Here is a 21,850-nt window from a genome sequence, read left to right as displayed (position 1 = left end):
ATTCCGTATGGGGAGATGAGTTATCAAAATGGGGAGAGTCTGGAGGGAAGGAAAGAAGGAAAAGGCCAGGTGTCGTCGGCGCAAGCTGTCCGGTGTGGGGAACCCAACTCTGCCAAATGACAACAACACCCCAACTGGCCACGCTGCCCCTGGACCTCTTCTGGGTCATTTCTAGCCAGCTGTCCTTTTATGACATCGCACACTGTCGCCGGGTCTCGCGCTCATGGAACGAGGCCTTTTGCAGCGCATCCATCCTCGTGCCGCTGGCGAAGCGATGGTTCTTGGGGACGCCAGAGGCAGATGAGATCATCGCCAGAAGCTCCGACATTGACAATCACGAGTGTCGCCGTCTGTTTGACCAAGTCGCTTCCCGATGGCATCGGATGTCGATCCAGAAACCTCGCTCGCTGCAGAAATTCCAGCTGTGCGATGACTTTGGCAGCAATGGCGAACGCGAATGGTTCCCCGTCCCGCCGTGGGAGTCGCATGCCAGCCACTTCAGTAACCTTGTTGACCGACCGTTCGGCGAGGCGATGTGGACGTATGACGACAGTCTGCTGATCTATCCAAGTGCTCACCACCAGTGTTTGGTGCTGATGGACCTGAAGACAAATCGCAATTTCATGGTGCCATTTATCGTCCACGGAAAAGTCGTGCGCCGTGTACGGCTGCAGAAGCAAGTGCTTGTTGTCGAGTGGGCAGAACCCCAAGCCTTTCACTGGCTCAACGACAGCGACGGCGTCCATCGCCACTTTGCCTCGTCCTTCGACGTGTCGCGCAAATCCGACGATGGTTGGAGCATTGTCCCGCGCAACGAATGGAAAATCATGTTCCTGGGCCATCCTCTCAGTGACCGAGACCGCTTCTTCTCGTCTCATACCAAAACGCACTATGTGATCTATATGTGGCAGCCGAACCGCAGTCTGTACACCGCAGACGAAGATGCGCCAATTGAATCCTTGTTCGTCTGGGATATCTCGAAGCCGTCCTCTTATCGTCCGTCCCTGGATCCTACAGGCAGTCTGAGAGATCAAGAACCAGACGCACCCACGGTCGAGGTTCGCTTCGGTTTCCGCGATCTGGAATTCTTCGGTATTCGACAACGCGGGTGTCCCAGCATCCAACGGCTGGAAATCACAAACGACGCCCGGGCTCTAGAAATTACTGAGAATATCACCGACGAAGAATACGAGTGGTGGCCGTCATCATTTACTATCGTGACCAGCATTCCCTTGTCGGGCTATGGTCCCCACCGTCGGCACCGAGTTGAGGCCCCTTTAGTACCATATCGCGGGAACTGTAGCCTGCAAGCGACTCCGCTTGAGCCTGTACCTCTCCTGTGGGAATCGAGATACCCAGAGAATATCCTCGACTATGTTTATCATCCCATCGACTATGCTTCCATACCGACATTCTTCCTCTGGATCCTTCTTCTGAGCCGAACTCCAGGAAGGCAAGAGGCAAGCATATACCTACAATTTCAGTCTCTTCACTACCCACCCCTCACTCATCCAAATTTGGACTTTGCAGGCCGAGCAAAACTCTGTGGCGGAGAGTCCTACCTGGTGGGCGAAAACTGCAACAGAGAGCTTGTCATCTGGCGATTTGACCGCTGAACGAGCGTCAGCTCTTACCATCAGCGACAGTTTCGGTTTCTAGCCCTAGGCTCCTAACGTTTGACGATGAGGCCGAGCATAGCGGGTATCGAGGGCTTATTCTGACCCCAAATCCTAGTTGGAAGCGTTTGTCATTGCTACACGGTTTTTCCACCAGCAGTCTTCGAAAGTCGTCATCTTCAATGGCTGGCTAGGCTGGGTTACTTATCTTACCGATAATGCAGCTTCAGTTCTAGGGACAGTTAGCCTGTCCTAGTTTTCTGCAAGTCTCTGGCGTTCAAGGAAGCCAATCTGATTCTGCCGGACGTGATTGATTAAGTTCTTAACCTACTTTGAGGAAATACAAAAGGATACCCCGCTGAGGTTGGCGTACTCTGATCTCAATGCCGGTGTGGACAATGGTAATGATGTTCCCATGGACGCGATTGCCTGCGCGCATTGGGCTGCTTTGTTTTACATACAGTCTTACACCTTGGCCCTAGACTTTCGTATGTATGTGCTGTTATGTGTATTGTTTCCCGATAACTTATTTCTCTGCACATGATGATTAAGTAGTAGGCGGCAACAATCTCTCTCTTTCTCTCAAAGTTGAAATTTTGAGGTCATGGAAAATATCATTTTTTGGTTCGTGTAGCCCATGTGCTCAGGGTATTAGTTGGCGAGAACTGGAATGCAGCCCTTGCACAGCCTACTTTTGACTCAATGGTTGAACGGCTGACAAGAATGCAGCGTAGCGGCCAATCCAAGCTTTTCCGAAAAGCCCTAGATCTTTTTGGGTAATTGGTGATATGCGTTCATTGGCCAGAACAATACGAACAGATCGAATCCCGGCGGGATCGTAATTTGTTGACTTTCAGTCCCAAAAGTAAGCTGCGCTTCGACGTTAATCATTCCTGTCTCGGAACATAGCGTGATTGGAACAGGAATAACGACGGCGGAGTCTGGCGGTTCGAGCTTTAACCTGGAAAACTACCCCGTAATACAATCACCCCTCATTTAAGGCTGACCGGTGTCTCAGCCCGCGAGGGTTTCAATACCCACAGCCACACTTTTTGCAGGTGGATATTCGGTTTCTTAAACTGACTGGGCCTTGCCCATCTCCACCTTCCTCAGCTATCTCATAGTTTCTTTCAACAAAACAAAGCGCCAAAGCAAGATGCCGTGGAAAGAAGTTGCACCAGGTCGCTACGAGCGTCCTCTGGACGGAATTGAGAATGTATGCCGGCTGATGCGTGACCTATTCGTCCCCTTGAAAGGGGGTCATAACTGGGAGATGAACTTCGTCCTGAAATTGCGCTTTGGACACGGACTTGGCGAGGACAATATCATCGCAGGCTTACGTTCTGCCTGGATTCAACTACGTTATAATCATCCCTTGATAGCAGGGCTTCTGCGCTATGCCAATCACGTTTATTCAGTTCCCAAGTCTCAGGATGAAGTTGAAGAATGGGTGAGCAAAAGCTTTTTTGTGCATCGCGACAGCACGGTGGAAGACTGGTTTCGATCTGTCGGGATTTTGGATTTCTCATCATTGCATCTCTTTCCAGCATCTTCAGAGCTGGTTATGCGTCTGCACCACTGGCAAGAAGACGGTATGGGCGCTCTGCATCTCGTGGATAACTATCTTCGCTACTTTGCGGAAGGCGATGATACGCATCCAAAGTACGGTGATGAGGCCTCCCGCCTCGCACTAAGCCAGGCTGAAACTGTACCGCTGCCTGCAAGCAGTGAGTCAAGAATTGTGAAGGCAGCCGAGGAACTATTCAACCAGCATCCAGCTTTGATTCCCTCAGTTGGCTTGGAGATAAAATCCGGACCCCCAGGAGGCTGTGCCTCTGCGCGTCTTTCCATTCCTGGCCCTTCCTTTGAGGAGCTGAAAGCTGCTTCCAAGAAGGCAGGGCACAGCCTCACAGCCGCTATACACGCTGCAATTATCGAGACGACTTATGACATGGCGTGTCCAGAAACCGCGGGTCGGGACTTCACGTCCATGAATTTCTTCAACTACCGCCCCTATGTCAAGCCAGAATATGCAGACCCCAAAAAATGTGCGACAGGGTGTTGGATGGTGGCCACTCCATTCACACTACCTCGGGGCGATTTCACAACCTATGCTCGGGCTCTGCAGCTCAAGTATCATCAGCCGCTAAGCGTCGACCAGTGGATAGAGGCTGAACACTACGGTACCTATACGAAGATTTTCGCAGATCTCCTGAGTCAACCTTTGCCTGAAGGCGTTGTACCGCCACCACAGACCTGCCCGCAACTGAGCAGTCTTGGCAGAATGGATGACAAGGTACAACATGAGTATGAAGGGCCAAGGTGGGTGGGAGTAGATCACATAGAACTGGACATGAATCTCATGGGGCCCGGATACATGGTCTATCAGTGGAGTTGGAAAGGCACTTTCTTTCTGAGCGCGTCCTACAACGAGGGTTTCTACGACAGGGATTACGTTGAACGGTTTTTGGAGAATGTCACGGGGAATTTGTTCAAGGGACTGGGATTGCAGGAGCCGACGACTAGAAACTGAAATCAAGATTCCAAACGACGGAGCTAGTGGGCGCATGGACTCTTTTATCATGAAGCTTACCCTTTAGATGAACTCGAAATTTGGATGTCATCAATGGCCAGCGTATAATCAAATATTCCGAAGCAAGCTTTCTAGATGACGATGGTGACTTCCACGTAGCCGATAGGACGGTCGAGTCTGGATGAAGCTCGGTATATAGTGAATGAGCACATCGGTGTGACTTGATGCCTGGATTTCCTAGCGTCTCCATACAAGCGAGATACATGAGCTGTCGCATAGATAACATGTACTTAGGGTCTTGCCAGAGGGCTTAGAGTGGAAGTACACCATTCTATTCAACATTGACGTGGATACAATACTTTAAATTGTCCATAGACCAATAACTCCTACAACATATCGCCCAGAATAGACTCCAGTAAACACCGCAACTCCTCAATCAAACACTATACGTGTACATCAGACCCTCAATCAACCCCATCTACGAACTTGCACCGAGCACACGCCTTCGCACCACAGCTCGGGCAGGTCAAGATGTAGATCGGCATCCAAAGGTGGCAGGCGTCACACTCGGGGCAGCCAAGCGTCTTCTCCCAGGCGCCCAGATGAGGGCAGTCATGGTGATCGTTGCGCATGGCTAGAGGCTCAGCGTCAGGGTACGAAATGCGAAGGTCTTCCATCCATCCGCAAAAGGTCTCTAGCACAATTCCCTTGAGTTCCGCGTAGTAGTCGTCTTCGGTGTAGCGTCCGCGGGAATCGTTGAGCTTGGCATTGAAGAACGATGCGAGGACAGCAAACGGCTCCTCTTCTTCTTCGGAAGTCTGGTCAAGTTGGCTAGTCTCCTCGTCGCTAAGCAGTGAATCAATGAGGGAAGTGCTGCAATCGAAGAAGATAGCGTCTTCATCGTCTGTCTCCATATTCATGTCGTTCTGGGTCGTGTTGACGGGGTGCTCTCCATCCTCGTGAGAGCGGCCGTCGTTGTCAAGAAGCAGGCAGGAAGTAGTACTCTCGAATTCAGTCGTCTGGTCAACCGAAACATCATCACTTTCCTCCTCTCTCTCCAACTCTTCCTCATCGCGCATCACCAGGGCCTTCATTGCCTCCTTACGCTTTCCCTCTCTCTCTTCTTCCTTCGCCTTCTCAACTTCAGGATCAATACCCGCCCACGTCTGCTCCCACTCCTCGGCCGCAGCGCTGTGCTGAGCCTGTTCTGCCCTGGACTGCTCCGAGTCCGGATCCATGTGCACGCTATTCCCAAAGCTGTACATGTACCGGTCCCAGTCGTTGTTGAAGTCCCAGTGTTTCTTGCGGCCCCAGTCGGTGCCGTCCTCAAACCAGGTGCGCCAGTCATCCTCCGGGTGATGGTATCGCCTTTTCTTCACATTCACGCCCAGGGACTGGTCATGTTTGCTGCGTCGCTCTGGGTCGCGGAGGGTCTCGATGGCTTGTTGGATCTGTTGTGGTTTTAGTTAACAGATCATCTATATTTGAAACGAACAGTGTTTGGTGTGGGAATGGTTAGAAGAATGATTAGCGATACCTGCTGGAAACTCTCGTTGGAGTCATCGTCGCCGCCTGTTTTGTCGGGGTGGTGTTTCAGTGCGAGCTTCTTGTAGGCAAGGTTGATTTCTTTGGTGGATGCTGTTTGGGATACACCCAGGATGGCGTAGTAATCCATTGCTGAACGTCTCTTCACGAGTCAACTTTGCTTCTTCTTCGCAGACGTGGATGCCAGGTTTGTATTATTGGCCTTTTTGGGGATTGTTTACATGACTGTCAGCGTAAGATGGGTGTGGGAATAGTGCTCCTCAAACAAAACAAGAAATGCTGGCCGTAAATCAAAGGCAGACAGAAGTCAAGCCAGCGCAGTTTTGAGAGTTTGGAGAGAGTTGGGGAGGAGAAAGAAGAGAGAGCAAAGAGAAGAAAGTGACCAAGATCAAGTCAGGAAGCTGCCGGCTATACCAGACGCACAAAACCCAAGTTATAAGCACAAAGGAAATTCGATTGGATTGACACTGATTTTACACAAGCTGAAGGTCGATCTAAACATATATGGACAAGTCTACATCAAAGGTGACTTCTTCCCGTAAACGCTCGGCCTCTACATATCCTCACTGGCAGTGGCACCAGTGATAATCTCGACCAGCTCACCAGTAATCGTGGCCTGGCGCTGACGGTTGTACAGGATCTGGAATCTAGGGGCTTGTTAGATCGAGATCCAAAACACACAAGGAGAAATACATACCGGTTGATCATGTCACCAGCGTTGTTGGAAGCGTTCTCCATGGCATTGCGACGGGCCTATCAGCATGGTTAGCAGCGGCCACAAGAATATGGATGGACCGGTTCATACAGAGATCTCGCAGGCGTGGCCCTCGGCCATGGCCCAGAACAGGTTGTTGGCAAGAGCGTATTCGCGCAGGCTGGCCAGAGCCTCGTCATCAATCTCGAAAGCAGAGATGTTGGCTAGAAACAGCTATTAGTCCTGGCGCGGTTGAAATACTCGGTAACGAAAACCTACGGGACTCGGTGATGGCCTCCTCGGAGTACGCCTCGACGGTGGAGGCCTCGTAGGTCTGGGCGTTGACGAACTTGTTGTAGACAATCTTGATGCTGGCGTATTCGGCGGGCAGCAGAGAGATCTGGTCGGCGATGGCCTGAGCATCGGCAAAAGTGGGGATATCCTTGCAGACATTGGAGAAGCTCAAGAGGATCTTGTCGGCGGCGACCGAAGAGAGCTTCGCCTTGGCCTTCTCACCGAGGACGACAATGTCGGAATTCGGGGTAGTCTCGATCATGCGGCGAGTAGCCTTGCTCAAACTAGAGTGGATACCACCGCAAAGACCCTTGTCGGAGCTGGCGACCACGAACAGAGTCTTCTTCTCGTCCAGCGGCTTGGTCTCGGCATTCTCGAATACGGCGTTCGAGGTCTCACCGTATGCGCGGGACTCGTTCATGGCCTTCTGGGCACGAGTGAGACGGGTGGACGCAACGATCTTCATGGTGTTGGTGATCTTCTGGATGTTCTTGATGGACTTGAGGCGGCCCTCAATCTCACGCAGAGTCGCGAAGTTGGCGGCATTGGGCGGAGCAGTGCTGATCTCCTAGTCAGCGAAATTCAATTGATTCTTCTTCTTCCACCACTAGAATATTCATTGATGGCGTCGGGGTGATGGTGGTGGTCGGCAGTGTCGGGGGGAGGGAGGAGGTTGACACGAATCGGGACTTACCGGGTCACCGCAGCACTGCCAGCCCGCACGGCCGGGCGGACAGCACGGGAGAACATTGCGAGAGGATTGAGAGGAGCGAGGAAGGGATTGAGCCGAAAAGAGCTGTGGAAGAGGGAGGGGGGAGAGGGAGAGAACAAGCAGACGCCTCGCTGGTGGTGGTGGTTGAAGTGCGAAGTCAACTCTCCTGGTTCTGCCGTCCAGCGCTAAGCTGAAACAGGAAGGCAGGTACGGCGCGCCATTCCGGCCCCTGACGCAGTTTGTGGCCTTGGTGCCTAAGCGCCTGGATTCCCAGGCCAGACCTCGAATCAGTCGCTGGCGCCTTTCCATTCCATTCCTCATTCCCCCCGAGTCAAAACCGCTTTTCTTTTCCTTGCTGCATTCTCTTCTCCCCAACTCTCCCGCGCCCCCCCGAGGCTTACCACCACCATCACCTCCACCACCACCAACCCCCATCATTTGCACCATTCATGTATCATCACATTTCTTAGGACCACCTCGTTGTTCATTGGTCAGCGTTTCCTTGACTTCATCCTTCTATCAGACCCCGGCGCTGTTTGTCCGACTCGGCAAACGTACACAACACCTCCCCTGGGCCTACCCTCGAAGCTTCTTTCATTCATATTCTCGTTTCTCCTTGCCTTTCCCCCTTCGAGTGCCCATTATGAGCTCTTCAGAGGACGACACTCCCCTCATGGCCACCAATGGCCGGGTCAACGGTAAGTTCGGTTGTCTCTCATGTACTCCCTCGGCTGTCTTTTGCGTGACCATCACCAACTAAATCCCCTGTTTCTTTTCATCTCAATTGCCTGCTTTGCTTGTCCTAGCTTCGTTCGCGTGTCACAATTTCTACCTCGTGCTTATCTGACATACGATCACCTACTCTTCTAGGCACTTCCTCGGCGACAAAGGTCGATGCGAAGCACCCCAAAGTCAAAGCGGAGAGCAGTCAACTGGACCCTGGTATTTCGATTCGATTTGGCCCCGTGCAGGACAGAGATGTGGAAATGAAAGACGCGGAGGGCGGTGCCAGCAAGCGCAAGGGCCGCACAAGCGTCAGCCACCAGAAGTCATATGCGGAATCGGAAAGTAGTGATGAAGACGATCAGCCCTTGGTACGCCACACCCTCCCACAGAATAGGCCTCGTCTCCCCTTACGATACTACCGTCGCTGTGTTGGTTTTAGCGACTGACCATTCTCGACAGAGCAAGCGTCGACGCACCTCCATGAAACATAAAGATCCTGAAACGGACGAGGATGTGCCTCTGGCACGGAACGGACGAAAGCTTCCGAAGGCTTCCGAAACAGCCATTGGAGAGTCTTCCGACTCCGACGTGCCGATCGAGCGGAAGCTCGCGGCGCAGAAAAAGAAGATTGAGCAGAGGGCTGCGCGCAAACCAGCTCCGAAGAAAGAAACCAAGCCAACACCAGCCACCAAGAAACAAACCAACGGCGTTAAGAAGGAACCAGCTGTAAAGAAGGTGAAGGCTGAGTCGGTCTCTCCGCAGAAGCCCAAGGGCAAGGCCGTGAAGCGGGAGAGCGAGGATGCGGATGAGAAGGAAGATGAAGATGATGACGAGGAGTACCGATGGTGGTTGGACCCGACCAAGGGCGATGGGACCAACAAATGGACCACTCTGGAACACAGCGGCGTGGTTTTCCCACCACCTTACGAGCCACTGCCAAAGAATGTCAAGATGAAGTACGACGGGGTCCCGGTCACTCTTCACCCGGACGCCGAAGAGGTGGCTAGTTTCTTCGGCAGCATGCTCAACTCGACCCACAACGTGGAGAACCCTGTTTTTCAAAAGAACTTCTTCGGGGATTTCAAAGACATTATCAAGAAAACCGGAGGTGCCAAGGACTCCAAGGGCAACAAGATTGAGATCAAGGAATTCTCCAAGTGCGACTTCAAGCCCATCTTTGAATACTACGACGCGCAGCGACAGGAGAAGAAGAATTTGCCTCCGGCCGAGAAGAAACGCTTGAAGGCCGAGAAGGATGAGGCTGAAGCCCAGTATCAATATTGTATCTGGGATGGCCGCAAACAGAAGGTGGGCAACTTCCGTGTTGAACCTCCGTCTCTGTTCCGTGGACGAGGCGAGCATCCCAAAACTGGCCGCGTCAAGACTCGGGTGCTTCCCGAGCAGATCACCATCAACATCGGCAAGGATGCGCCTGTTCCCCCGCCTCCCGCTGGCCACCGCTGGAAGGAGGTGAAGCATGACAGGGAAGGAACCTGGCTCGCCATGTGGCAGGAAAACATCAATGGCAACTACAAATACGTCATGCTGGCCGCCAATTCCGACGTTAAGGGACAGAGCGACTTCAAGAAATTCGAGAAGGCCCGCGAGTTAAAGAAGCATATCGCCAAGATCCGGAAGGACTATCAGAAGAAGTTGAGGGACGACATGATGGTGGAGCGCCAGAAGGCTACCGCAGTCTATCTCATTGACCAGTTTGCTCTTCGTGCCGGAAATGAAAAGGGCGAGGACGAAGCGGAAACTGTTGGCTGCTGCTCGCTGAAGTACGAAAACATTACTCTCAAGCCACCGGCCACTGTCGTCTTTGATTTCCTCGGTAAGGATAGTATCCGTTTCTACGATGAGGTCGAGGTCGATCCGCAGGTCTTCAAGAACCTGAAGATCTTCAAGAAGGCGCCGAAGAAGGAGGGCGATGAGGTCTTCGACCGGCTGACGGTATGTAATTCCAAATTATCATCGCTGGTCATGTCTAACGGAAAATAGACTTCTGCGCTCAACAAACATCTCCAAGGTTATATGTCCGGTCTGACTGCCAAGGTCTTCCGTACCTACAACGCATCCTGGACCATGGGCAACCTGCTCAAAGAGATGAACGCCACTGGTTCTATTCCAGAGAAGGTCAAGGCATACAACGATGCCAACCGTCGGGTTGCCATTCTGTGCAACCACAAGCGCACTGTCACTGCTGGTCATGCCAATCAGATGGAGAAGATGGGTGAACGGGTAAGTTTAGCCTTCATTTTGGTCAGTCGGTCTCTTAGGCTCACATTTGTGCAACAGATCAAGGGACTTCGCTATCAGAAATGGCGACTCAAGCAAATGATGCTCGATCTGGATCCCAGCTTGAAAAAGAAGAAGGGCGCATCCTTCTTCGAGCTCGATGAGGACCTCGACAAAGAGTGGATCAAAGAACACCAGGCCTTCCTGATCGAGGAGCAGAGCCAGAAGATCACGAAGAAGTTCGAGAAAGACAATGAGAAGCTGGCCGCTGAAAGACAGAAAGAGATGAAGGCGACAGAGCTCGAGGAGCGTCTGAAAGTCGTCAAGGAGATGGAGAAGAAATTCAACAAGGAGAACAAGACCGGTAAGGTGGAGGCCGAAGGTAAGGGTCCGACTGTGGAGCGGTTCGAGAACAGCATCGCCAAGCTCGACCAACGCGTTGAGACCATGTCTCTTCAGGCCCAGGACAAGGAAGACAACAAGGAAGTCGCGCTAGGCACCTCGAAGATCAACTACATCGACCCACGTCTCACCGTTGTCTTCAGCAAGAAGTTCAACGTGCCCATCGAAAAATTCTTCTCCAAGTCTTTGCGCGAGAAGTTCGAGTGGGCCATCAAGTCTGTTGAGGAGGACTGGGAGTTCTAGGTTTATGCTTTCCCACCTGCAGAATCACTTTACACACCTCTTTTCTGGTACAATATTTCTCGTTTCTTTGCTAGCTTCACGCTTTCGTGTTCTCAGCAGTTCGTCATCATCGCCTTCGATTTTTCATCCATTTTACATTTAGCAGCAGGAGCATGGAAGCGCCAGCATAGTTTCAGGCAGTCTTTTTTCGCCTGAGGTTCATATAGATTATGCGCATCCAGCTCCTGTCTGTGTGTCAAGAAATATAGAAAATATAAAGGGAGAAACTATAAAAAAAAAAGTCACGTAGATGCACGCGTGTACTCATTCATAGACTTGGGTTCTTCGTTTGCCATCTTGATTCTGAATCGAGCTTGAGGACCCAATTAAATATACTGAATTAGTAGGCAGAGGCCGGTGGAATGCTTTTTATGTGTATTTGCCCGCAGCGACTTCCATCCTCTTGTTCTAAAATTCTGATTGGTTATATAAGGGCAGGCATTGTTCGGGCCGTAGTTCCGTCCGGAGTCAGTAAAAGTGGAGAGATCTCGGGCGCAACAAAAGCCCGAACATCAGCTTCATTCATGTCATTCGAGCCAGCTTGAAAGAGAAGATAGACTCCTCTCAGTATCATGTTTCTGTCTGTAATCATTGTGCAATCATGTCATCGCGATCTAAACCAAAAATTATCCCCGACACTCAAACAAACCCCAAGTCGCCACGGGTCCTTGCCTGCGTTTTCTGCCAGCAACGCAAGGTAAAATGTGACCGCCGGTTCCCGTGCTCGAACTGCATCAAGCACCGGACACGCTGTGTACCGGCGACGCAGACGCGGCGGAAAAGGAGGTTTCCGGAGCGAGTGCTTCTGGATCGTCTTCGGAAGTATGAGGATCTGCTCCGCCTGCATAGTATCAAATTTGACCCGCTTCATGAGACGAAATCGGGCGAGTCTCCTGCAGCTCGTTATGGTTCGGAGGATGAGCGGCCCGAGTCCGAAGGGTCGTCTTGCGAGAAGGTGGAGAATGCTTATGAGGCTAAGTAGGCCCTCTCACTCTCTTTGTCGCTCTCTTCGTCGTCTGACCCTTTTCTAGGAATATATACCACGCCATGAAACATGGGGTATGGCAATGCCATGTACAATTGAAGCTGTGTACTGACAATTATCAATCAAACAGTTACCAGAGCCTACAGACGTCAGCGACAGCTTGAACCATGGCGTCCTTCCCGGGGGCCTTTCAGTCGGCAAAACCTGGGATCAATTCGATACGGACGATCACATTCTCTTCAGTTCCCGCGACAGAGCGGTCGACCTTTCAACTCTCCACCCGGAACCAGTTCATGTTCTCCGGCTCTGGCAGATATATCTGGACAACGTCAACCCGCTGCTCAAAGTCACACATAGCAGTCTTCAGGGACGTATCATCGAAGCCGCGAGCAACATGTCGAACATCAGTCCCACCCTCGAGGCACTGATGTTCAGTATATACTGTATGGCGACTCTCAGTCTCACTGTGGATGAATGCGTCGCCATGTTTGGTTCGACAAAGCAGAATCTACTGAAGAAGTATCAAGTTGGTTGCCAGCAGGCTCTATTGAAGTGCGGGTTCTTACGGTCTAACGACCGAGAGTGCTTGACTGCACTCTTTCTCTACCTGGTTTGTTTATCAACCCTCATATCTAAAACCTATTGGGCTATACTGATAATATCTAGGTCTCAATTCATTCAAACACAGACCCTCGGTCCCTCTCTTCTCTGCTCGGCATCGCAATCCGTATTGCGCAGCGCGTAGGCATCCACAGTGAAGCAGCCAATTCTCGATGCACAATCTTCGAAGCAGAAATGCGCCGACGGCTATGGTGGTCCCTTATCCTCTTCGACTCGCGCATCAGCGAATTGTCCGACTACAAAACCACAATGCTAGCTCCTACCTGGGACTGCAGGGTTCCCATCAACACTAACGACTTTGAGCTTCGACTGGAGACCAAAGAACCCCCTGTTCCTGGACAAGCCACCGAGTCGATCTTCGCAGTTGTGCGCAGTGAGCTGGGCGATTTCATCCGACATGCACCCTTCCACCTTGACTGTACCAATCCAGCCCTGAAGCCTATTTCCAATCTTCCGGGCGGTGTCGACGACATAGCCGCGCTGGAGAAGATGGTCGAGGAGAAATACCTCCAGTTCTGTGACCCGGCGAACCCGCTTCATTTCATGACGATCTGGTCGACGAGAGCGCATCTCTCGAAATGCTGTCTCTTGGAGAACTTCTCAAAACAGTCGCGCTCTTCTTCTGTACACCAACCACTAACGCAAGCCCAGCGGGACGCTACCTCCTCCCACGCCCTCCGCATGCTCGAGTCTAACACGAAAGTCATGACTTCGCCTCTGACAAAGGGATACGTCTGGTTCTGCCACATGCATTTCCCACTCCCAGCATATATCCACATCTTGCAAGACCTGATCCGGAGACGATCACTGAGCAAGCAGTCCCGACACGCGTGGGAGGTCATGAGTGAGAACTACGAAGCGTGGCTCTGTGCGTCGGACTCGCCCACCCCGCCCCATTCACTTGTCAGTAATATCATTCTTCAAGCTTGGGAGGTTCTGGAGACGCCCGGTCAAAAGGATGCGTTGGCTCCGCCGAGAATTATCTCGAGTATCAGACAGAAAAGGGCAGAGGTGGCTGCCGATATTCAGAATGCCCACGACACAGCATCGTCTGATAGTGCGATAGATGCAGGCATCGACGATCTGTTTCTGTCCATGCCTTTGCCCATGGGTGTTGGTAGTCCCAGCCTAGGGTTTGGGATGGGTGAACAAGATGGCCACTCGGGGATGGACCCGAGGCTTTACGCTCCCCTCTCACTGGCTGATTTGAATCAGTCCAACTGGGCCTCAATGCAGTGGGGGTTAGGATGAGTAGGGGTAGGTAGATAAAGTCTTCATAATCGTTGTATTAATTACATACAAATAAATAAAACCACCTAGTCTCACAAGAAATGGATCCGCCTCCGTCTCTTATCCATATCCAGAATTAGAGCAGCGAGCACATATCTCAAACGCAAACCACAGATCGATCCAACCTGGCTAGGTGGATCCAGGAAACGGCAGGCTCAAAAAGAAATCATGAAAAGGGTCGTGCGCAAACGAAAGGGGGTAGTCGATGCTTGTTTCACACAAATGCAATGCTGATAATGTTGGGACGGTTGAGAAAAGTAAACAAAAGAAGAAAAAGAAAAGAAAAGGAAAAAAATAAGGTACGGGCCAAGAAGAAAAGAAGGAGGAAAAAAAGTTATGGCCACCAGCCCATGCGTTTGTAGCTCTCGACCATCTCGCGAATCCCCTCGGCGTTGAAGCGCTCGTGGGTCGGCTTCCATCCGGTCAGGGACTCGAAGAGCGACCCGTCGATGGACATGTCCTGATCCTTGAGCACGTCGCGCTCCAGGAACGGACTGATGGGACCCGGACGGCTGACATTGCTCTTGGCCAGCAGCTCCGCCCACGTCTGCAGACTGACCTCGTTCATGTCGTCGACGACATCGTCCAGGCTCAGCTTGGCCAGCTGCGAGACGAGCGAGCCGATGAAGGAGACCTTGAGCCCGAACACCTCCGAGAGGGCCTTGGCCACGTGCTCCTGGCGCGTGTCGTTGTGGTCAACCACGTTTAACACCTCGGGGTCCGAGTCGTTTCGCGGACCCTTGTTGGCACGCCACTCTGCCGCGCTGAATAGCGCCGCCGCCGCGTCCTTGACATGCAGCGTGTTGATCTTCAAATCCTTGCTGTACAGTAGCTCCAATTCCTTGCCCAGGTCGACGTGCACGCGGGCCAGACAGATGCCCATGGCGAAGTAGCCCGAGTCGTAGGCGCCGTAGAGGTGCGGCAGGCGCAGCGCGACATAGTTCGCGCCGGGGATCTTGCGCAACTCTTCCGAGGCCTTGAGCTTCCATTTGGCCAGGTTGTGCCACGGCTGGAGCTTGTCGGACTCCTTGCGCGGCGACGATCCGCTCTTGTAGACGTGTGCGGTGGAGCACTCGACAAACGCCGGGATGGCCCGCCGCGCGACCTCGCGGCCCAGCGCGGCGGTGAGGGCGCAGCTGCGCACCTCGTAGACGTCGTCGGGCTGGGAGTGGCGTGTTTCGCCGCCGCAATTGATCACGTAGTCGAATTGCTCGCCGTTGGCGCGGTCGAACATGCGCGGGAAGTGCTCTACAGAGTGAAATTAAGGACTGCCGATCACCGGTTTCGGGGCGTTCACCACGTACGTTCACGACTGGCGTCCGCCTGCACGAATTTCTCCTTGGAGCACGCCTCCTCGAATTCGGGCGCTAACCAGGCCAGTTGCGGGAGGACCTTGTCGACTAGCCGCACCTCGGCTGCAAGCTTGTTCTCATGGAGGTGCAGGGCAAGGTGGCGGCCCAGGAAGCCTGCATCACGTTAGCCGGTGATTGGGCCGCGGGGCCTGCCGAGTGAACGATGAACATACCAAGCCCGCCGATGATCAGGACCGCAGGCTTCTTATCATCCCCGGCCATTTTCTTGGTACAAGTGCGGGGAGAGAACGGGGGAAAAAAGGGGGGGAAGAAGTCAAAGAGTAGTTGAAGAGAGATGGGGAGGGGGAAAAGAATGGAATCAGGAATAATACAACAGGATGATTGAATGGAAAGATGGATCCGGAGAACGGGCGGGAGGGAGACCACTAACTAGTGTAATTAGTTCGTGGCCAGGGGCGCATGAGGAGTGACGATGGTCCACAACGCTAGAAAATTCGCGAATGGTTCGTGGCCTGCCAAGCGTGGTGTGTGGACCAAGTGGGTTAGGGTGAGTTACATGAAGGCACCGGACCATGGTTCTGTGAGCGATCGGAGATCGACCCGAACATTGTTTGGAGGTAGTAGTCCATGTAGGGTTCATGAAGTATGTCGGTCAACTAACACTCCTCCACCACCAGCACCACCTCAATCTCAAACTCGAAACAGGAAAACTCCCCCCGCGACTTACTCTGCCAGGCGTAGTTCACTTTGTTCGCCAGCGCCTGGATATCACCATCGTACCCCAATCGGATGGGGAACGAGGTGGTCGTCCACCGGGGCCAGGCCATAGCCGATACCACACGACGGTACACCCCGGGAGACTCCCGCTGAAGCTGGAGGGCGCTAGGATCCGTAGTGGGGGGCAGCCCGCAGCTCTCGGCCATGGCATCCAAAAAATGCTCCGACGTCACAAAGTGCTGGAAGGGGACGCAGACACTCGGACGGTCGGTCACCCCATCCTCGCGGACCAGACACGAGGTTCCGGCCATGAATGACTCTTCGTTCTCAATGCTGGCAAAGTTGATCTGGTTCAGAGTGGCTGGTTAAACGGCATGAGTCAGTGGTGAGCGATACTCACTTGCGCGAATAGGGGACAGGTTCTTACTGTTCGCTGGGGTAGGGCTGGTAGGAACCGGCCGGTGAGGCAGCTCTCCGGCAGGAGAGCTAATATCCGGTGTCTGGGGCTGGAGACGCGCGTTCTGGCGATCAATCAGTCGGGGAGGAGTGGCAGCAAACGGAGACTGGGTCTGCGGGTGTGGTCAGCTCAAGGGAATCTCCATGACAAACATCCAGGAAATCAGACCGTCAGGCCCGGCAGGTTGGGAATTGTCGATAGAGAAGAACCAGCTCTTCTCTCCTTTGTAAGTTTGGCGGTCTTCTCCAGGAGCAGCATCAATCCTCGGGTCATGCTGTGGACTGTCAGCCAACCTCCAGAAAAGAGAGGGTAGATGTAAGAAACGCACGCCTCTTTGCGCTCCGGCCACAGGCACACGTCGCCGGACTCGATACTTTCCTCCATCAGGTACTTCTTGCGGATTTCGTCTGTGCCCCAGAACTTGGGTCCGTTCTCCTCCAGGAAGGATTCCGCGATCTTGCGACGTTCACTTTCCAAGTTGAGGACGCTGACCCAGCTGGAGAATGAAGAGACCCATGCTTTTAGTTTGAGGCGGAATTCATCCCAAAACAGAACCTGCAGGTCGAAAAAGCGCCGAAACTCGTCCAGGCGACTCGTGACGACCAGCTCTTCCCGGTTGAGGAACTCCATCAGAGGGCATGGAGTGGTAGCAGATGAAGTTGAGGCGGCAGAGGTGATGCCTTTGCCACTGCGCAGCTTGGCCATAATGAAATGAATGACCAGGAAGGTAGAGGTAAGACTGGAGAAGGAAGGAGGACAAGAGAATAGAAGAGAGAGAAAGGGCAAGTAAAGAAAGAAAACATCTCTCGTAGACACTACAACCACAACAAACAAGATCATGATAACGCAACGCGGGCCTACGAATTCATTAAATACGGCTAAAATCAAGCAAAGTTGTGTATTCATATGTAGTGAAAATAAACTCCAGCTGAAAAAAAGAAGACTGTCAGACAAACTCATATCAACCCTCAACAGTATTTGATGTTCAGCAATCAAGATGCCCCCAGATACCTCAGTGAGTTCCTCAGCTCTTTAACGGCCGTGTCCACATCGTCAAACGTGAGCGCGGATACTGCCCAGCGAGCATGTTTCTGCGCCAGGGTGATGGACGTGTCGTCCATCCCGTGAGACGGTTGACTCGATGGCGGGGCAGCGGGCGGTGCGCGCGTTGGCAATGGTGCAGCAGGTGGCTGTGGTGCGGCTGGCGGTGGGATGTGCGCACTGGCACTGGAAGGGTCGTAGAATGAAGCTGGGTCTGGTGCGGTAGTGGAAGGGCTGGCAGATGGAGGAGGGAAGGACTGGAAGGCGTTGCTGGAAGGGTTTGTGGTGTCCCGGGCACCACCTCCGGGGGTATCTGGGAGCTGTGGCAGTGTGGAGGAGTTGCCGATGTGCCCTGGGGTTGAGGGAAGCTCCAAATCTCCCCCTGACGGTTCATCCGTGGCTTGCGGGCGTGTTCCGGGGGCATTGAGTGGGACAGAAGGAATATCCGGCTCCGTGGCGGTGGTGGAGGCGGCAGGCTGTCGCGGGAGCGATGAGGCGCGAGATGGATGGAGAGATTCATCAAGCGCAGATTGCCGGGCCAGGTGTGGTCCAAGACGGTCCGATTCATCGGGAATCTCTTCCACAGAGGGCTGCCGTGGTTTGGAGGCTTGTTCCGCCACCGATTCATCAAATTCCTGTACTTCGGGGGCTGTAACGGCTTCCTCGGTTTCCTCCTTCGGGGCGGGATTGGACTCGTTCGGGTCTTGGCCGGCTTTGATGGCCTTGACGATTCGGACGGCGTGGTATTTGGCGAACTTGATCCGACCCGCAATCTCGGGATCGGGCTCTCCCCAGATCTGGCACAGCTCCAGGAAGGTGGCCGCAGCCTGGAAAGTGTCTGCCGTTTGTCTTGACTGCAATTAGCGAATGTTGTGGGGTTTGTTGAAGAGAAGCTCACTTGGTGACCTTGTTGGCAGTCATGGCAGATTCGGCGCGCTTGAACACGTCCAGGCCAAACTGCTCGACAAATGCCTGCGCAGCGACATTGTCCGTCAGTGTATCGTTGTCCGGGTTTTCGATCTTGAACTGTGGCAGGACAGACGTTAGCGATCGGCATCGCCGAAAAGGAAGAGAGGGGGGCAACGAACCTTCTCCAGCTTCTCCACCAGATCTGTGGTGTAGAGCTTGACCTCATCATCTGAATTGTGGAGGCCTCGTTCGATGATCTGGTTGACGATGTAGAAATTGCCTATTGGAGAGTATTGGCGATCGAGCTCAGTGTTTGTGCTCAAGTGGGGGGAACTCACACCAGTAGGCCACGACTGGCTTGACGGGCTCGATCTGGGCCGCACGCAGGGCAAAGCGCCCGATGTCGGCGGATTTGAGCACGGCGGGAATGTTGCTGGCCATGGCTGTGTTGGAAGGAAGAGGAAAGAAAGAAAGAAAGAAAGAAAGAAAGAAAAGAGGTGGATGACGTTTTGATCCCGTGCGGAGAGAACGTGGGGACATTTCCCACACCAAAGAAGATAAGGCAGAAGTATAGAACTACAACTAGTATTGTTCGTCCACCACCCACTCCCCAATCTCAACTTTCTCTTCGGCTAATGCCTCAACCTCGAATTGATCCTCCACCTGCCCACCAGGACTCCGCTCAATCACAAGCCACACCTGCAAATGAGGCTGAAGATCAAAATCCTCGATTCGAACCCCCGAGACAGCATCGCTATGGCTTCCATCCTCCGAGGTCGCCAAGGTCTCCTTGTACGGGCCCTGGCCCAGTTCCACCGTCATCAGCACCGGAGAAGGGGCAACCGCCCGCGCCCCGATCATGGATCGTCTGTTCCTGGCCACCAGCTTGAGCCGCGTGAGGCGAGACACCCGCAAAGGCGCCAGCATGCGGTCTCGGCCGGCCGACAAGATTCCTACTTGCGATACCACAATGCGGCGGCCGGCCGACTCGGATGCCAGTGGTTGCACCACGCACGGGACCGTTGAGGAGATCCAGAGCGTGAAGCGGCCGAGTTGATCGGGTGCGAACGTAGAGCAGACGAGGGTGTAGCTGCCCCGATCCAAGGCCTTGGTCTCGGCCAGTGCGCAGCCGCGGCGGTAGTCGCCGCTATCGGCGATGATGTCTCGACTGCGTACCCTGGCAATGCGCGTGCCGTTGGACCAGAAGAGCTTAACGTGCGTCGCCAGCTCGGCCTCGTGGGACTCGAGTAAGACCGAAAAATCGGTCCGCTCGGAAATCTGGACACTGAATTGCGGGTTAGCATGGTACCGCGCGGACTCGGCGTTCCCACCAGCAGTCTGTGGAGCCCAGTATCCATATGCCTTGTTCAAGCAGAGGTATTTGTCCCTGGAAGGGGCCAGCGTCACCGGAGATGATGAGAATGCGGAGAGTGTGAAGTTTTGGCTCGACGAAGGGAGAGACTGCTCGGAAACCACAATCGTATAGGTCGTCTTCGGAGGCATCTCCAGCCTCATAAGTGTGTTGGGCGAGTCCACGTAGGGTCCCCGATGGAGGGCCCCGTCGCTCAAGGAAACCTTTCTCCCGTCCGCCGTAAATATGTAGATACTAATAAACTCTTGGTCTCCGATGCGGTGGTGGTCCACAGTCTTGAAATGTTTCCCGAGCAGAAGCCAGACCGTACCTCCCGACTCGCTGTGAATCGAGAATTGAGGGTTCTTGATAAAACAGCCAGCGATTCCTCGCCCCTGGGACAGATCCCAGGTGAAGTGGATGTCCTCGCGGTATTTGAATAGGCCAGGGTTCCAATTCAAGTAGAGATTTTCAAAATTCTGCAGAACCTGCTCGCAATCCATCCAAAAGATCCCTGGTGACAGAGGCAAAAGTTCATCTTTCCTGAATCCAAATTGTGTCTGCTCGGGTTCTTCGCCGGCCCACGGGTTCTTGAGAAGGAATTGGCGACGTCCGTGGACTTCCTTCATGTCCAGTATGGCATAGTCATGCTCACTCACCAATCCCAGTCCGTTTTGCTCCTGTTCGGTCAGCTTGCCCGTTCCAATGGTCAGTACCACATCACCGACATGGAACGGTTTGTACAAGCGGCCCCAGATCTCATCGGAGGTAGTATCCTCGTGATGGAGGAAGACTTGCTCTGGGATCCACCCGGTCAGAACCCAGAGGTCGGTTCCTGAGTTGCTTCCGGGAAAGTCATAGCCCCCACGGACTTTGAGATATGCTTTCTCGACCAGTGCGGGCCATAGAAAGTTGTAGTTGTTTCGATCGATCACATGGAGTGACCGTGTGGTTTTTGAAGACGGTAGACGGTCATCAATGACCACTTTTCGAAAAGACCCATTGAAGTAGAAACAGAAGATGTATTTCCCGGAAGATGATGTTTGGGGGTCTCCTTGCTCTCCTTCACAGGGGGACATGGCTGGCATCGCATGCTAGTCTTGGTCAGCCTTGTATGCCAAAGAGGTTCTATCGTCGTACTTTTCCCAGACCGCGCTCTGAGCGCGAGGTGGCGGCGCAGAGACTTGCAACCACCGAGCAATCGGTCAATACATCTTGCACCAGGTCCGTGGTGGTTGACACGGACATGACGGGGTTATCGGCATCAGCCTCTCTTGAGAGCAGCAGCTCGCGGGGACGTTTCCAGCCCGCGAAGATGGCCCGTTGGCATTCTGAAATGTGAAGGTCCGGTGAATCTCTACATCCAGTTAGTCCTACCGTCTGTCACGGTATTGGTTCCGACCTACGTGAAAACCTGGTTATCCGGCAATTCGAATTCCTCCGGAGCTGGTGGACGCTGCCATGGCGGAAATTTAAATCCATTTAGCTTCGCACCCTCGAGGGTAATGATCTCTTCACGTGTCGTGAGCTTGCGCTTGGAAGTAGGAGGTCGCAATCCCTTGCGAGATTCCCCCCACGCCGCCGACTGCCAGTCAGTAGCACCCTTGATTTTCTCCGCTCGGGTGAGCAGGTCTTTGCATTTTGCATCGAGCGTCGTCTTCTCGGTGGCCGGCGCTAGACGCAACGCTTTCATGTAATGCTCGGCGGCATCGATCGCCGCCTCCAACGCCGCGTTCCGCGAGGTGGCCGTGTCGACGACGCCCTCGGCTTTCTGGGCGGGCTGTCAGTCATGGCCATCCAGATCAGGAAATAATCTGGGGAAATAATATACTCTAGCCTGGGAGATGTGCGACTGCGTGGATCGATTGGGGCTAACCATGTTCGAGGTCTAGCCAAATCGTAATACTGTAATTGCCGAAAATGGGCCGGCCGCGCCGAACGAGCTGGCCGAACAACCTGGACAATTCCGAGCTAGGAAGGTAAATTCCGATGACTGAGAACCACCAATCAAGCTGGACTCTAGCAGGCTCAACAGAGCCGGCAGAGCGACCGGACAAAGTCGGAGGACATTGACTTCCTGTTGCTGTTGTTCATTCAGCGTAACTCACGTACGGCTATACCGGG

At 53.4% G+C, this 21,850-nt stretch overlaps 10 protein-coding genes across 10 annotated transcripts; 4 read left to right on the top strand and 6 right to left on the bottom strand.

The window, feature by feature from the left end:
• Window positions 1-116: 116 nt before the first annotated feature.
• On the top strand, window positions 117-1,616 carry PFLUO_LOCUS7177 (uncharacterized protein; the record flags this gene model as incomplete). The annotated part of the gene is made up of 1 exon (XM_073784793.1): window positions 117-1,616. The coding sequence occupies one exon, from the start codon at window positions 117-119 to the stop codon at window positions 1,614-1,616; it is 1,500 nt and encodes a 499-aa protein (XP_073641212.1).
• A 1,156-nt stretch (window positions 1,617-2,772) lies between these two features.
• PFLUO_LOCUS7176 (uncharacterized protein) lies at window positions 2,773-4,149 on the top strand (the record flags this gene model as incomplete). The annotated part of the gene is made up of 1 exon (XM_073784792.1): window positions 2,773-4,149. The coding sequence occupies one exon, from the start codon at window positions 2,773-2,775 to the stop codon at window positions 4,147-4,149; it is 1,377 nt and encodes a 458-aa protein (XP_073641211.1).
• Window positions 4,150-4,613: 464 nt separating this feature from the next.
• On the bottom strand, window positions 4,614-5,824 carry PFLUO_LOCUS7175 (uncharacterized protein; the record flags this gene model as incomplete). The annotated part of the gene is made up of 2 exons (XM_073784791.1): window positions 4,614-5,600; window positions 5,687-5,824. 2 exons carry the CDS (start codon window positions 5,822-5,824, stop codon window positions 4,614-4,616), a joined length of 1,125 nt encoding a protein of 374 aa, XP_073641210.1.
• A 423-nt stretch (window positions 5,825-6,247) lies between these two features.
• PFLUO_LOCUS7174 (atp3 gamma subunit of the F1 sector of mitochondrial F1F0 ATP synthase) lies at window positions 6,248-7,432 on the bottom strand (the record flags this gene model as incomplete). The annotated part of the gene is made up of 5 exons (XM_073784790.1): window positions 6,248-6,341; window positions 6,392-6,447; window positions 6,500-6,612; window positions 6,668-7,242; window positions 7,377-7,432. The coding sequence occupies 5 exons, from the start codon at window positions 7,430-7,432 to the stop codon at window positions 6,248-6,250; spliced, it is 894 nt and encodes a 297-aa protein (XP_073641209.1).
• Window positions 7,433-8,037: 605 nt separating this feature from the next.
• Window positions 8,038-11,003, top strand: PFLUO_LOCUS7173 (DNA topoisomerase 1; the record flags this gene model as incomplete). Its single annotated transcript, XM_073784788.1, has 5 exons — window positions 8,038-8,092; window positions 8,265-8,488; window positions 8,580-10,073; window positions 10,122-10,361; window positions 10,419-11,003. The coding sequence occupies 5 exons, from the start codon at window positions 8,038-8,040 to the stop codon at window positions 11,001-11,003; spliced, it is 2,598 nt and encodes an 865-aa protein (XP_073641208.1).
• A 640-nt stretch (window positions 11,004-11,643) lies between these two features.
• Window positions 11,644-13,899, top strand: PFLUO_LOCUS7172 (uncharacterized protein; the record flags this gene model as incomplete). The annotated part of the gene is made up of 4 exons (XM_073784787.1): window positions 11,644-12,020; window positions 12,074-12,101; window positions 12,158-12,637; window positions 12,694-13,899. The coding sequence occupies 4 exons, from the start codon at window positions 11,644-11,646 to the stop codon at window positions 13,897-13,899; spliced, it is 2,091 nt and encodes a 696-aa protein (XP_073641207.1).
• Window positions 13,900-14,272: 373 nt separating this feature from the next.
• On the bottom strand, window positions 14,273-15,512 carry PFLUO_LOCUS7171 (uncharacterized protein; the record flags this gene model as incomplete). Its single annotated transcript, XM_073784786.1, has 3 exons — window positions 14,273-15,186; window positions 15,243-15,404; window positions 15,464-15,512. The coding sequence occupies 3 exons, from the start codon at window positions 15,510-15,512 to the stop codon at window positions 14,273-14,275; spliced, it is 1,125 nt and encodes a 374-aa protein (XP_073641206.1).
• A 395-nt stretch (window positions 15,513-15,907) lies between these two features.
• PFLUO_LOCUS7170 (uncharacterized protein) lies at window positions 15,908-17,130 on the bottom strand (the record flags this gene model as incomplete). The annotated part of the gene is made up of 4 exons (XM_073784785.1): window positions 15,908-16,329; window positions 16,369-16,537; window positions 16,594-16,699; window positions 16,754-17,130. The coding sequence occupies 4 exons, from the start codon at window positions 17,128-17,130 to the stop codon at window positions 15,908-15,910; spliced, it is 1,074 nt and encodes a 357-aa protein (XP_073641205.1).
• A 287-nt stretch (window positions 17,131-17,417) lies between these two features.
• PFLUO_LOCUS7169 (uncharacterized protein) lies at window positions 17,418-18,816 on the bottom strand (the record flags this gene model as incomplete). The annotated part of the gene is made up of 4 exons (XM_073784784.1): window positions 17,418-18,315; window positions 18,365-18,492; window positions 18,555-18,655; window positions 18,714-18,816. 4 exons carry the CDS (start codon window positions 18,814-18,816, stop codon window positions 17,418-17,420), a joined length of 1,230 nt encoding a protein of 409 aa, XP_073641204.1.
• A 141-nt stretch (window positions 18,817-18,957) lies between these two features.
• Window positions 18,958-21,605, bottom strand: PFLUO_LOCUS7168 (cysteine protease; the record flags this gene model as incomplete). The annotated part of the gene is made up of 4 exons (XM_073784783.1): window positions 18,958-20,820; window positions 20,867-21,083; window positions 21,133-21,497; window positions 21,558-21,605. The coding sequence occupies 4 exons, from the start codon at window positions 21,603-21,605 to the stop codon at window positions 18,958-18,960; spliced, it is 2,493 nt and encodes an 830-aa protein (XP_073641203.1).
• Between the last annotated feature and the right edge of the window lie 245 nt (window positions 21,606-21,850).

Source organism: Penicillium psychrofluorescens (assembly GCF_964197705.1).
Source record: "Penicillium psychrofluorescens genome assembly, chromosome: 4".
NCBI classification, from domain to species: domain Eukaryota; kingdom Fungi; phylum Ascomycota; class Eurotiomycetes; order Eurotiales; family Aspergillaceae; genus Penicillium; species Penicillium psychrofluorescens.
Note: the sequence above shows the minus strand (reverse complement) of the source record. Positions and strands in the feature narration are given on the sequence as shown.